The sequence below is a fragment of the Mesoplodon densirostris genome, chromosome 9 (genome assembly GCF_025265405.1).
Source record: "Mesoplodon densirostris isolate mMesDen1 chromosome 9, mMesDen1 primary haplotype, whole genome shotgun sequence".
Classification (NCBI taxonomy): Eukaryota; Metazoa; Chordata; class Mammalia; order Artiodactyla; family Ziphiidae; genus Mesoplodon; species Mesoplodon densirostris.
In genome coordinates, this window is record NC_082669.1 from 107,633,430 (window position 1) to 107,646,656 (window position 13,227).

The 13,227-nt window shown below is 45.1% G+C and overlaps 1 protein-coding gene across 1 annotated transcript; it reads right to left on the reverse strand.

The window, feature by feature from the left end:
* Positions 1 to 417: 417 nt before the first annotated feature.
* Positions 418 to 2,296, reverse strand: LOC132496291 (GTPase IMAP family member 5-like). Its single transcript, XM_060108593.1, has 2 exons — positions 2,254 to 2,296; positions 418 to 1,298 (listed from the first exon to the last, which is right to left on the reverse strand). The coding sequence occupies exons 1-2, from the start codon at positions 2,294 to 2,296 to the stop codon at positions 418 to 420; spliced, it is 924 nt and encodes a 307-aa protein (XP_059964576.1).
* Positions 2,297 to 13,227: the final 10,931 nt, after the last annotated feature.

The window sequence follows — 13,227 nt, forward strand, 5'->3', positions numbered from 1 at the left end:
ATTACACTCAGGTCCAGCAATGCTCAGAGGAGGAAGAGACTGTCTCTCTATGGGGCTCTCTCCTGGGCAAGGAGAAACCTTCTGGCCCCACCTCTGCAGACTTTTTCTCACTTCCCATTGGCCTGAATTGGGTCTCAGGCCTATGCCTGAGCTGCTCACTACAAAGAAAATGAGATTGTATGTAGACCAGCCAGGCGTCCCTTGAACTGAGCCATTGTCATCTTCTTCTGAGGCACGTGGCTTCACCAAGGGACTGGTGGAGGCATGAACCAAGCCAGAAACCTACAAGGAAGATGGGAGCTGCAGAGATGACAAACCATGTCCTCTGCAGACCAACAGAATTTATTTCTGAAATGAACAATGAATCCTTGAGGTGATACTTTAGAAAAGGCTCTGGCAAACAGATGAGACAGAGAATTAAAGATGATACCAGATGATCAGCAGAATAAGAAAAAAAAGTAAGCTGCACCAAACAAGACAAACACAAAGAGCATCATGCACAACGATCCAGTTTTTGACTCGGAGGAGCGCCTTGAAGGCACCGTTTCTCTGGGCCTCTTTCAGGTCTTGCTTTTGCTTTGCAACATGCGACCGCACCTTGGCCAGGTAGCGCACGTAACCTTCTCCATGGGGGTCGCCCCAGCCCTGCTGGAGCCACTGTGCATCAAAGAAGAGGTCGTTGCTGAGGTAGGCGCCCTGGTGCTCCCTCTCCAGCCCCTCGACCACGGCCATCAGCTCGGCCAGCTGCTTCCTCTGCTCGTCCCCGGAGGCCCGGTTGTTGAAGGCGCAGTACCTCTGCCCGCACTCCCGGACCAGGCCCCTCAGCCTGACGTTGTCTGTGTTTGCTACGTAGTCATGCAAGGATCCGTCCGCTAAGTCCTCCTTGCGGGTGAAGAGGAGGACCGTGTGTCTCAGGGCTCTCGCCCCAAAGACCTCCTTCACCCTGGTCACGGCCACCACGTCCTGCTCTGTGAAGCGCCCCAGCTGGGTCACCAGCAGCAGCACGTGCGGCCCCGGGGCCGAGAGTAGGTAGCAGTCCCCGATGTTCTCGTCCACCTCTTGGTCCTGGGCCCTCGCCTCAAAGATGGGGGGTGTGTCCACCACCAGGACGCTCCTCCCGTTCCACGTGCCCATTGCCCCCTGACACTTCCTGGTCACCGACTGGGCCCCCAGCCTGGACTCAAACACCGGCTGGCAGAGGATGCTGTTCCCGGTGGCACTTTTCCCGCTGCCTGTTTTGCCCACTAGGATGATCCTCAACCAAAATGATCCTGGATTTAAGCTCTCTTCTCCTCCACCTGTCAGAGCACACAAAAAGTTAATGTGCCATTGCCATGGACTGAATGTGTCCCCCCCAATATCATATGCTGAAACCCTAATCGTCAATGTGATGGTATCTGGAAGTTGGGTTTTTGGGAAGTGCTGTGGTCTAGATGAGGGCGTGAGGATGGAACTCCATGATGGAATTAGCGTCCTTCTAAGAAAAGAAAGAGACTAGAACTCTCTTTACACCAGATGAGGACACAGCAACCAGGAAGTCGGTTCTCCCCAGACACCAGATGTACCACACCTCGACCTTGGACCTCCCAGCCTCCAGATCAGTGAGAAATAAACATTTGTTGATTACCACCCAGTCTGTGGTGTTTGTTTTAGCAGCCCGAACTAACAAAAAGAGTAATAAATGCCTTTTTAGGAGGAAGAGAAAGATAAAAAGGAAAAGACCTAGAAGAAATAGCATCCCTGGATCAATTAGGCTATCATACTCTCTTTTCCCACAACAGGGCTGGGCTCAGAGTAAATATTCTTACGTAGAGAATAAAGGGAAGTCATGCAGGGTTGGTGGAATAAATCATCCCAGCTGGCCAAAGTCTTTAGGATCGCTCCTTTTGGGATGCTGAATTTTTCCACCCTTTCCAGAACATTCTCCCTATTCAGTTCCCACCCTGAAGGCCTTCTGATGCTCAGAGCTTCCTACAACCACGTAATTAATTGTTAGTCACATACTTTCAACTCCTCCCACCCCTGCCTGGTCTCTGTTTTACAAGATGACAGGGTTTTATCTGAAAAAACTTACCCTCCCTAAGGAGAGCATGACAGCCAATAGTCTAATAAGTTCTATTTCTTGGGGGATATGCATTTTCTTTGTGTTGAGGTGACTCTAGTCTTGTACCTTTCACTACAGGTGGGAAGTTTGCTGACCCAATGCTGAGTTCATGGTCCCCAGGTGTTGTGCAGGGCTCCACCAGATCTTACCTTTGATGCAGGTGTCTTCTCCACCCTTCTGAAGCCCCTCCATTTTGTTCTAGATGGAAAACAGGCAGAGATTGTTCATACTGGAGTCGGATGTGACATCTGACACAAAACACCACATTTTATAGATGAGGAGAGTGAAGGGAGAAAAAAACAACTACTGAGGGTCACACATAATTTAATGGATGAGCCGAGACTAGAACCCAGGGCTGCTGACCCTCAGCCGTTCTTGGCACTAGACTACGCTTCCTCACAAAGAGTATACAGACGGTCCCAACACAAGAGCACCGCACATGGTTTCCCACCACCTGTATTTAGCTACTAACAGGATGCACTGAAAACGTGCTGCCCACCCAGAAGACTAAATAAGGAAGTTGGTCATTTCCTGGCTCCCTGGCTCTCTGTCTTCAGGGTCTCAGTCGTGGCACCCAAAGTCAAGATTGCCTGGCAAAATTTCGCCTTGGGTAAACTCACAAAAGACGTTCTTCCCTAAGTTTCCATGGTGATGGTGGTAGAGAGGGTCACAAATCATCCCAGTTTGCCCAGGACTGAGAGGATCCCCTGATCAAAGGAACTTCAGTGTTGAAACTGGGAGAGTCCCAGGCAAACCAGGACGAGTTGGTCATGCCAGGAGTAGGAGATTGTCATGACCCCAGGTGGGCAGTGGGGTGGAGCATACATCCGGTAAACAGAGGGAAGACCTGATTTATTAGGCTCAGACCAGCTCTTATGTTACCAAAGATCTATGCTTCCATATTCTCAGCTCAGATAGTCTTTGACCAGTAGCTACCTCAGGGGCATCTCTCTCCAGTCCACTCCCCTTCTTTCATTGTCCCCCATATGCCTTTTTCTTGATCTTTGTCTTTCTTCCTACTTCCTACTTCCTGTGCTCAGTGAGTGGGGCCACTCAGGCCCCACCCAAGGATGACTACTCAAGCTTCACTATTGGGAAAGAACTTCACAACCCTTCCCAAAACTGCATCAGGACCTCACTGTGTGCAAAATTTTAGAGTATTTTCTAAGGCTCAGGAGTTAATGCTAAAGAATGAATCTTTAATTGTGGAATTTCAGCATCTAGGACAGGTGAACCAAAAAAAAAAAAAAACTTTTTGGAATAAGTAGATTTCCTCCATGCTCCTTGGAATCACACTATATAGGATGTTATCTAGCCCCTCCACCTCTGAAACTGGCCACAGTGATTCCCTTTGAAGGAAAAATAATTTAATAAATAAATAACTTGGGAATTATTTTAATTTGAATGTCAAAATTCAGCTTCTATCAGACAGTTTCCCGGTAATATCTTGTCCTTTGTTCTAATGGTATTTTCAAGCCAAAAGAGAATTCTGCCTCAAGACTTCAATATCAGTTCCTGCCTGAGTTTCCAGCCTGCCAGTCTGCCCTACAAGTTTTGGACCTACCAGCCCCCATAATTGCGTGAGACAATCCTTCAAATAGATTTCTTCATACATACATCCTATTGGTTCTGTTTTTCTGGAGAAAACTGATACATCGATCCAGCTAATTCTTTCTGTTGAAATTTGGAGAAGGAGCAAACCTGAAAATAATTCTCATCTTTGGCTGGATCTTTTCAAGCACGAAGTCTATAGGGAGGGTTTTTTTAAAGATGTGATTGCATAGCGGGTGGCAAATGGGGACACCGGTGTTTTTTAGATATCAGCTTATTTTCTGTGCTGATGATCTTGAAACCGACGTGCTCTGTTTTCTCATGTACTGCCCTTGGATCATCTTGAATGGTGGTCTCCAGAGAGGACCAGCAAGGAGGGGCTCCCAAGCATCTGAGGACACCAGGCTGGTACCAGGTAAGTGACTAGATGAATGTTAAAGGGCAGAGACGCTGAAAGAGCTGCAGAAAGGGGAGCTGGAGGGGGGCTGGAGCTGATATGCCTGGACTCAGAGAAACCAGGTAACACTGTCCACATCTTTTATATATGAGGAATACAGCAACGATGTGAAGCCAGCCACCTGCACCCAGGACTGTGGGTTGAAGGGATATCTGAGAGAGATGGCAACCCCTTCACGGTGTCTCCCAGCCAATTGGGAGTGCAGGCAGGACCAGAATGTGCCGCCTGCCCTGTGTGCTGGGAGAGATGTTCCCCTCTGGCTGCCCCTCAGACCCTCAGGAACGGGTCAAGCAGCACTACTCATGTGATGTGTATGGCCAAGCGACCGGTAGCCAGCCATCTTGGAACAAGAATGAGAGGCTTAGATTGCTGCTCTCTCTGAGTCTAGCCTGAGCAGAAAGAGAAGTGAAAAAAGGGGCCCCTTCTCAAGAACTATCTTTCTCAATTATTTTTTGAGGATTTTTTTCCCCTCTCTAGTCCAAAAGGCCACACCTCTGGCCAGAAGGCTGCCACCAGGTCCCAGCTGCACACCCTCCCCTGCTCTGTCCCCTGCAGATCCCTGTGCCCTTGTCGCCACATTAGTCCCCTCCCGACATCACCATCATCGTGCTTCCTCCTGGCCGTCCACCTAGCTCCCTCATTGCAGAGCCATCATCCTTCCATTCATTCATTGAAAATGTTACTAAATACCTGGCTTTGCTAGACACTTCTCTCCCTACACTTGGAGGACGGTTGGATCCGTTTAGAGAACTGCTCCTTCCAAAGACAGAGAAAGAAGGTGATTCCTTGTACCACCCTTGGGAAGCCCCACTTCCTGCAACATCTCCACTGGGCAGGGCTGAAAGGAGCACGTGGGGACAGGAAAGGTAGAGGCACCCTTGGCAAAATTGTGAAATGGGCTGAAACTGGCCTGAAATGGGCCAAAACCCAGGCAGATTATCTCACTCTCATTTGCCAAAAGTATTCAGGATCTCCTCCCTACTGGTCCCACGGGAGAGGGTTGGAGAAGGTGACACGCTGATTAGGAATCATAAACAAGATGCCATGGTGAGACACTGTCGCTGTCAAAGGGTGCCAGGCAGGGTAATCCTCCAGGAATAATGCCCTCATAACTCCATTCTGGTCAATGGGCAGGTTAAATCATTTTTCAAAACAATAAATTGCATGTCTTTCTCAGAAATAAAGCACATGTTTTACCCGAGCAGATCACCTTGGGTCCTGTTCCTGAAATCTTTTTCCCTCTTGAAAACAGAAACTTGCCTTCAAGTTGAGTGGTATATGCAACAGAAACAAGCAACAGACATCAAGTCAGATTAAAATCGCAAGGCAAGGGCCTCCCTGGTGGCGCAAGTGGTTGAGAGTCCGCCTGCCGATGCAGGGGATACGGGTTCGTGCCCCGGTCTGGGAGGATCCCATATGCCGCGGAGCGGCTGGGCCCGTGAGCCATGGCCGCTGAGCCTGCGCGTCCGGAGCCTGTGCTCCGCAACGGGAGAGGCCACGACAGTGAGAGGCCCGCATACCGAAAAAAAAAAAAAAAAAAAAATCGCAAGGCAAGTTTTCAGCCTGTTCTTCAAAGGGCATCCTATGACTTCTGGGAGCAGGTTGCAGGGAGGAGGGTCAGACTATCCTCCCTTACCCAGCAACGTGCAGAGAACTCTATAGGTGCACACAGATGTGGGTGCAGCAGCCACTAGGTGCATATGTGAATACACTTTTGCACAAACACGAGAAATAAGCAAGCTAGTATCACCAAAGGGCTACTCTCTGAGCTCATTCTGTTCAAAATTTTAGGTTCTGAAAAATATAGTACTAGTAACATTTTCTGTTTGCAGTTATTTGGGGCTTTAGGGTATGTAATTTCTGACCCTAATAATTTAGGAATAATGAAACTGAGGCTTAGAAAGATCAAGTGTGTAGACTGACACAGATTGTTACTGGGAGAACTGCAGTGAGAGGGAGAAGGAGAGGGAAGGAAGGAGAAAGAGAGAGGTAGAGAGACGCACAAGCCCTGTTACCTGGTAGGTCCTGGAAAGTTCTGCACGTTCTCAGACAATCTTGCTGCAATCTTCCCTCCTCTCCCAGGCAGCCTCTCTCATTGGCTTCCAGTCTCTTCACAAAAACCTAAGAGCAGGGGCAAATGAAAAAACCTGGCCACCAATTCTATCTGCCAGAGAGACAGAGAGAAAGACCGCGTCCCCCAGGGCAGGAAAAGGACAATGTGTGAGTTTCCTCGCCAACCTATCCTCAGAGAGTGACTCAAAAGCCCTCGGAGACGCCAGAGGAAGAGGGTTTTCTTTTTTGGCTTGGCTTGGTTTTGTTTTCTTTTTAATAACCGTTCCATTTCCTTCTCCCCACCGCATCTCTGTAAGGCTTTTGTGCAGAACAAGGTCTCTACCCGAGTTAGTCTGGAGACCCGGGGAAGCCAATGAACATCTGGGGCACAGCTGCATCCCAAACCAAGCATCCTCCGCCTTTCACTGGCCCACACTGGACTGACTCGCATCGCCCCATGCCGACCATTTACCTCTCCTGCATAAAGATAGCTTCTTATATGTAATTCCAGATGGCAGTGAAGGCTGAATCCAAGGCAGGCATCTTGCTTGAGACCTTCTATGGCTCTGGCCCCCTTCTTGTTTCTCTGTCAAATGCCCCCTGCTCTCAAGTCACCCATGCTTTGACCTGAGGAGGAAACAAAGTTTAGTAGGTTTCTTCACCTAGGTGGACTTGCATTTCCACAGAAGCCAGGGACCCATCCGACCCCACCCATAGTGCGATTTAGGCAAAGTGACAGGCACTTAAGTGGGTAGGGGTGCCCTGGCGCCTCCCACTGCTCTGGTTAATGTTCTTCCTCTGCTTCTGTGCAAAGGCCCTGCTGGGGGCCCCTAGGTTGCATGGGCTGAAGCGCCTCTCTGGAGACATTCTTACAGTAAAGGGGGCAGAGTTTGAACCATTACTTGTACATTTGGGTTCAGAACTGTAAGTTGAGAAACAGCTATAATCAGGACATTGAGTTACAAGTAACTCTTGGTTCTTTGCTTGGAGAGGAGGGATTTATAATGCAGATAACACCCACCTTTCACATTTGCAATGAAAGCCATGCCTGACTTACAAAATGTTCTCCCATATTGATACTGTCATTTTAACTTTTCAAACAATTATAGCTGTTACACTGAATGAGGTGGATACATGCCCTCCTGCTGTAGAGGACAGAAAGGCATGCTTTTAACATACAGAAGACATTTTTTTCTCTTTGCTAGCTAGAAATCCCTCTGATATCTCATTTTAGTTGGTGGGGGCGGGTAGGGGTAAGGAGGTTAAAAGATCAACTCCTCTAAAACAAAAATAACTCTTTGTGCTAGACATTTATCAACTCTTAACTGGTTTATCGTGAATACTTTTATGCATGAAGTCAACTTATTCAGTCATCTCACACATATTTTGTAAATACTTGGTACACATGACATTGCTCAAAGGTATCAAATCCACACCTGCCACGTGAGTTTTTCACGGTTGAGGTAAACCTGTCCTTTTACCTGTCTTAAGCTACTGAGGCTAATACTCGGGACCCCACACCATAGAGACTATGGATCCTGACCGGCTACTTTCTGTGCATTAGAAAAAATGAAAATTAGTCACTGAAAAAGTCATCTTGGTTCTGTCTTCAGGAATTTTCTCAGCTACTACATAGGGTGAGATGAGATGCTTTCTACTGGGGACAACTATATGCTTTTTCCTCTAAACAGCCTCTTCATATACTTAGCTGATTTCTTCTGTTAAATTATATGTATTTTTCTTGTTGATTCAAGAAAGGCCTTTATTTATTACTCAAGAAAGCAAAATACTACCTACTCTATATAACACCACTTAACACTCCTTTTCTGCCGCTTTCCTTTCTTTATATAGAGTTTTGTGGCTATTCAGGACTCCTCTTTTTCCTTCAGTGTTAGCTCTTGGAATTCTAGTGATGGCTCTTCAAACCATAAGTGCTTCTAATGGTTGGTGAAAGAAATACTAGCAAAATAAAGGAGGGAAATTTTTCCTTTGCCCCTACAGCTACAGAGGAAAACAGCAAATATTATTCCTGCAACAGAGTCTGTGAGATATCCAGTCCTCGAAAACTGTAGCTCTGCCCTGTGAAAATAACCATTGGTCTCTCAAAGCTTGTAGAATTATGGTTGTCTTATTTAAGAATGTGTTTCCTGGAACTTCCCTGGTGACTTCCCAGTGGTTAAGAATCTGCCTGCCAGTGCAGGGGACAGTTCAAGCCCCGGTCCAGGAAGATCCCACATACCGTGGAGCAACAAAGCCCGTGCGCCACAACAACTGGAGCCCACACACCCTAGAGCCTGTGCTCCACAACAAGAGAAGCCACCACAATGAGAAGCCCATGCACCGCAACGAAGAGTAGCCCCCTCTCACCACAACTAGAGAAAGCCCCCGCACAGCAATGAAGACCCAGTGCAGCCAAAAAATAAATAAATAATAGATTTATTTTAAAAATAGGGCTTCCCTGGTGGCACAGTGGTTGAGAGTCCGCCTGCCAATGCAGGGGACATGGGTTCGTGCCCCAGTCCGGGAGGATCCCACGTGCCGCGGAGCTGCTGGGCCCGTGAGCCCTGGCCACTGGGCCTGCACGTCCGGAGCCTGTGCTCCGCAACGGGAGAGGCCATGGCAGTGAGAGGCCCGTGTACCGCAAAAAAAATAAAAATAAAAATAAAATAATAATAATAATGTGTTTCCTTATTGTGAGATGTAAATTGAAATCTAGTAATTCCTAACAAGTCTAAATACTCATAAGGTTTCTTGGACAGATCCAAAGAAGATCACTGATACTTCTTTCTTCTGCCATAAGCATAGAGGTAATAAAATAAATAAATAAAAGAGTCAAAAAAGTTTGAGACTTGTGTCTCTAATTTAAATTGACAATATGCTCAGTAAAAGAGAACTGTCAATTGGTGTCAAATGTCTTGCAGATACTACCCCCTGCTGTTTGTCTCTTAAGTTAGCTATGGTAAGTTTTTTGCTCAGTCTGGAAATTTTAACAAACATTTTCTTTATGGCTTCTATCATTCTTAGAAGGCCCTTCTTTCTCATCCCTTTATTTAAAAATATATTATTTAGGTCCATACAAAAATCTGCACATGAATATTTATAATAGCTTTATTCATGATCTCCAAAATTTGCAAGCAACCAAGATGTACTTCAGTAGGCAAATGGATAAATAAACTGTGGTACATCCAGTCAATGGAATATTATTCAACATTGAAAAGAAATGAGGGGTTTCCCTGGTAGCACAGTGGTTAAGAATCTGCCTGCCAATACAGGGGACACGGGTTCAAGCCCTGGTTCGGGAAGATCCTACATGCCGTGGAGCAACTAAGCCCGTGAGCCACAACTACTGAGCCTGCGTGCCACAACTACTGAGCCTGTGTGCCACAACTACTGAAGCCCACACGTCTAGAGCCCGTGCTCTGCAACAAGAGAAGCCACCTCAATGAGAAGCCTGCACACCGCAACAAAGAGTAGCCCCCACTCGCTGCAACCAGAGAAAGCCTGCGCACAGCAACAAAGACCCAACGCAGACAAAAATAAATTAATAAAATAAATAAAATTAAAAAAATTTTTTTAAATAGCAGTTTTATTTTAAAATGTTAATATCTACAATGTGTTAGAAATTGCATTCTTTGCAAACATTCATGGTGAAAAATAATTTAAGTTCAGTTTAAAATGCTCAAGGGAACACTTAGATTCAAAAAAAAATTTTGATGAATACACAAGCAAAAATGTTTGAAGACAATTGCTCTAGAGAAACTCTTACATGAATGAATACATGAGGATATTTTTATAAGAAAGCTCATAACAGTAAAAAGCTAGAAACAACCCAAATATCCATCAAGAGTAGATTGAATAAACTAACTGTAGAACACCCACACAATGGAATAATACACAGCCATAAAAATGAACAAAATACAGCTACCGGCACCAGCATGGATAAATCTCACATACACTATGTTGAACAAACGAAGAAAGTCCCCGGAGAACACAGAGTCTGATTCCATTTTTGTCAAGCTTAATAATGGACAAAACTAAAATATATATATTATTTAGACCAACAGACATAGGCGGTAAAACTATAAGGAAAAGCAAGAGAATGATTTTTACGAAGGATAGGCGAGTGATGATACCTTGCTGAGAGGGAGGCCACGTGATCAAGAAGGAACTCATGGGAGTTGAGTGGAGAACTTCAAAGAGCAATGAAACAAGATGTGAACTAGTAGAGAAACTTACTGTTGTAACCAAGCAGGACCCTATGAGGCCTTCCCAGAATAAACCCCCGCTCATGTCCTCCACCTGCCTTTTGTCTGTAAAAAAAAACCTTTAGTCAAAGGATAAATTTAATCGTAAAGTGAGAAAATGCAGAAAGGAAAACAGTCAAGCAAGACAAAATAATAGTATTTTAGCCATTAAACAAAGTCAAGGACCTTTAGTTCCTCCTCAAGGGCCATAGATAATATTCTGAGCCATGTCCTTTGAGTTGTTTTGCAGATACTGAAGCCCCTACCAGGCGGAAGAAGTTAACCACATGCTGCGCACAAGCACATAGACCCCAGACAGGTTGGAACCAGAAGGTCGATGATGCTGACTCTCGATGACCTCACCACCAACCAATCAGAAGGATGTCCACGAGCTGATCACACACCCCACAAACACCCTTCCTCACCCTGTCTTTATAACCCTTTCCCTGAAAGCCTTTGGGGAGTTCTGGTCTTTTAAGCACAAGCTGCCCTGAGCTCCTTTCTTGGTGCCCTGCAATAAAGCTGTTCTTTTCTTCTTCACCCAGAACTCTGTCTCCGAGATTCAATTCGGTGCCGTTGCACAGAGGCCCAGTTTCAGCAACACTGTGTTCTTGTATGAAAATACTGGTATAAAAATACACATTCTTCCAACATTGATATATATGTGATTTAATTCCAATTGAAATCCCAACTTTTTGTATGCAGAATTAAATAACACCTTCTTAAGTATGACGGATTTTCTTGGGATGAAAAATGCCTGGTGTAATGAAATCAGTCTGGTATTGACATAAGAAAAGACAAATCAGTAAGTAGAACAATATACATAGTACATAGGGAATCCCAGTTAATAATGGGATTTAATATATGACAAAGGCAGGGAAACAATGGTTTATTTAGTAAGTGGTGCTTACCCAAATGGTTTTCCAGCTAGGAGACAATAAAGCAGAGCTCTTACCCCATACTATATAAAAATCCAAGGAGGATTAAATTCTCATCTGTAAAAAGTAAAACAACAAAAATCTTATAAAATATAGGAAACTGTATGTACAATACAAGAGTTGGATATACTTTCTTAACCAAGACATGAAGCCAGAAGTTATCAAAGAAAAGATACTTTAATGTTTTATTATGGCCTCAAAGTTAAAGACAAACAAAAAAAAAACAGGTTTGAAACAAACAATGAAATCTTAAAATGCATGTTGTAAAAAAAGCTCACAAAAATCAAGGAAACTGGGTAATATATGTGTAGATTGTTCAAAGATGAACAATAAACAACCAATACATATATGAAAAGATACTCAACTTCATAAATAGTCAAGGAGGTGAAAATTAAAATAATTTGCAAAAATTAAAATGAGTTCCAATATCTACTACTGGCAAAAGTCAGTAGTGAGGTTAGGGAGAAGGACAAAGGCCACTTTAATGCACTGCTGGTAAAATGTAAATGATTCTAGCCTTTCTGGAAAGCTCTCTGATAATATTTATTGCAATTTTAAATATCTATACCTTTTAATGAGTGATCCTATTCCAAAGACTCCATCTCACAGCAGTAAAAGCTCCAGTTACCTCAGCCCAGGAGCACAGCTTTTTTTCTAGAGGCAAAAATACAGGTAGTGAAGTAAAAGTTCATTGGTAAGGATATCATGGAATTATTGTGCAACCGTTAAAAAGGACTACTAGAATGCTTGAAACTAAATACACTGACCACACCAAGTGTTGGGGACCATGTGGGGGAAATGGTTGGGATATAAAATGGTGTCATGGCTCTGGAAAACACTTGGTAGCTTTCTTAAAAAGTAAGCATATGGGGCTTCCCTGGTGGCGCAGTGGTTGAGAGTCCACCTGCCGATGCAGGGGACACGGGTTCGTGCCCCGGTCCGGGAAGATCCCACATGCCCCGGAGCGGCTGGGCCCGTGAGCCATGGCTGCTGAGCCTGCGTGTCCAGAGCCTGTGCTCCGCAATGGGAGAGGCCACAACAGTGAGAGGCCCGCGTACCACACACACACACATACACACACACACACACAAAGTATGAAAGGTTCACGATTGAAAATATGAAAAAATATTTTAAATTACTGATTCTAGTGATTGTTTTTACACGTTTTTACAATTTGTGCATGATGGCTGCTGTCTTTCAAACTCACCTACTTTTAAGCAATTATGTCCGGTCCCAGAATCAGGGACAGACATCTGCGGATAACTTTCTGAAACCTGAGATGCTTTTGCCAATTTTGGTGTGCTTTCCTACTTTTTGGTCCACTCTCAGCAATGACAGTCAGCTTCGCCTGTTCTGTGTGCTTGGCAACATTCTCATCACTTTTACAATTTTGTTTCTAGTTCTAAGTAAGCTAACCAATCCCTCAGGCCCCTTCTGCTGCAGGAAACAGAAGTACAACTCACACAGCTTAAACAAAAAAGGAAATGTATCTAGCTTCAGTCATTGCTATATTCTCTCTCTCCTTACCTCTCCAACAAAAAAATCCCAGGACTGAGTCTTGTGGGACAGCCTTGGAGCCCAAGCCCATACCTAAGCCATGGGGCTGGGATACACCTATCACCCTGCATCACATGATGCCCTGCATCACATGATGCCCTGCATCCTGCCAGTCCTGGGTTGAGAGCTGGTGAAGTCAGAGTCACTTAGTTAAGGTTCAGGGGCTTACAGCCGAGGAGGACTGTTTCCAAAGGAAACCAGGGGCCTGTTCCCAGAAAGAGCAGGAATGCATGCTGAGCTGCCAAAACAACCAACACTTAGTGATGTCACCCATAAAAGATTAATCAGATTTTTTTTTAAGTTTTTAAGGCCAGTATTCATTTC

Coding starts and splice junctions, on each gene's coding strand:
- LOC132496291 (XM_060108593.1), bottom strand. CDS start 2,296: ATGGAGGGGCTTCAGAAGGGTGGAGAAGACACCTGCATCAAAG. Junction 1,299..2,253: donor AGAAGACACCTGCATCAAAG/GTAAGATCTGGT, acceptor GTGCTCTGACAG/GTGGAGGAGAAGAGAGCTTA.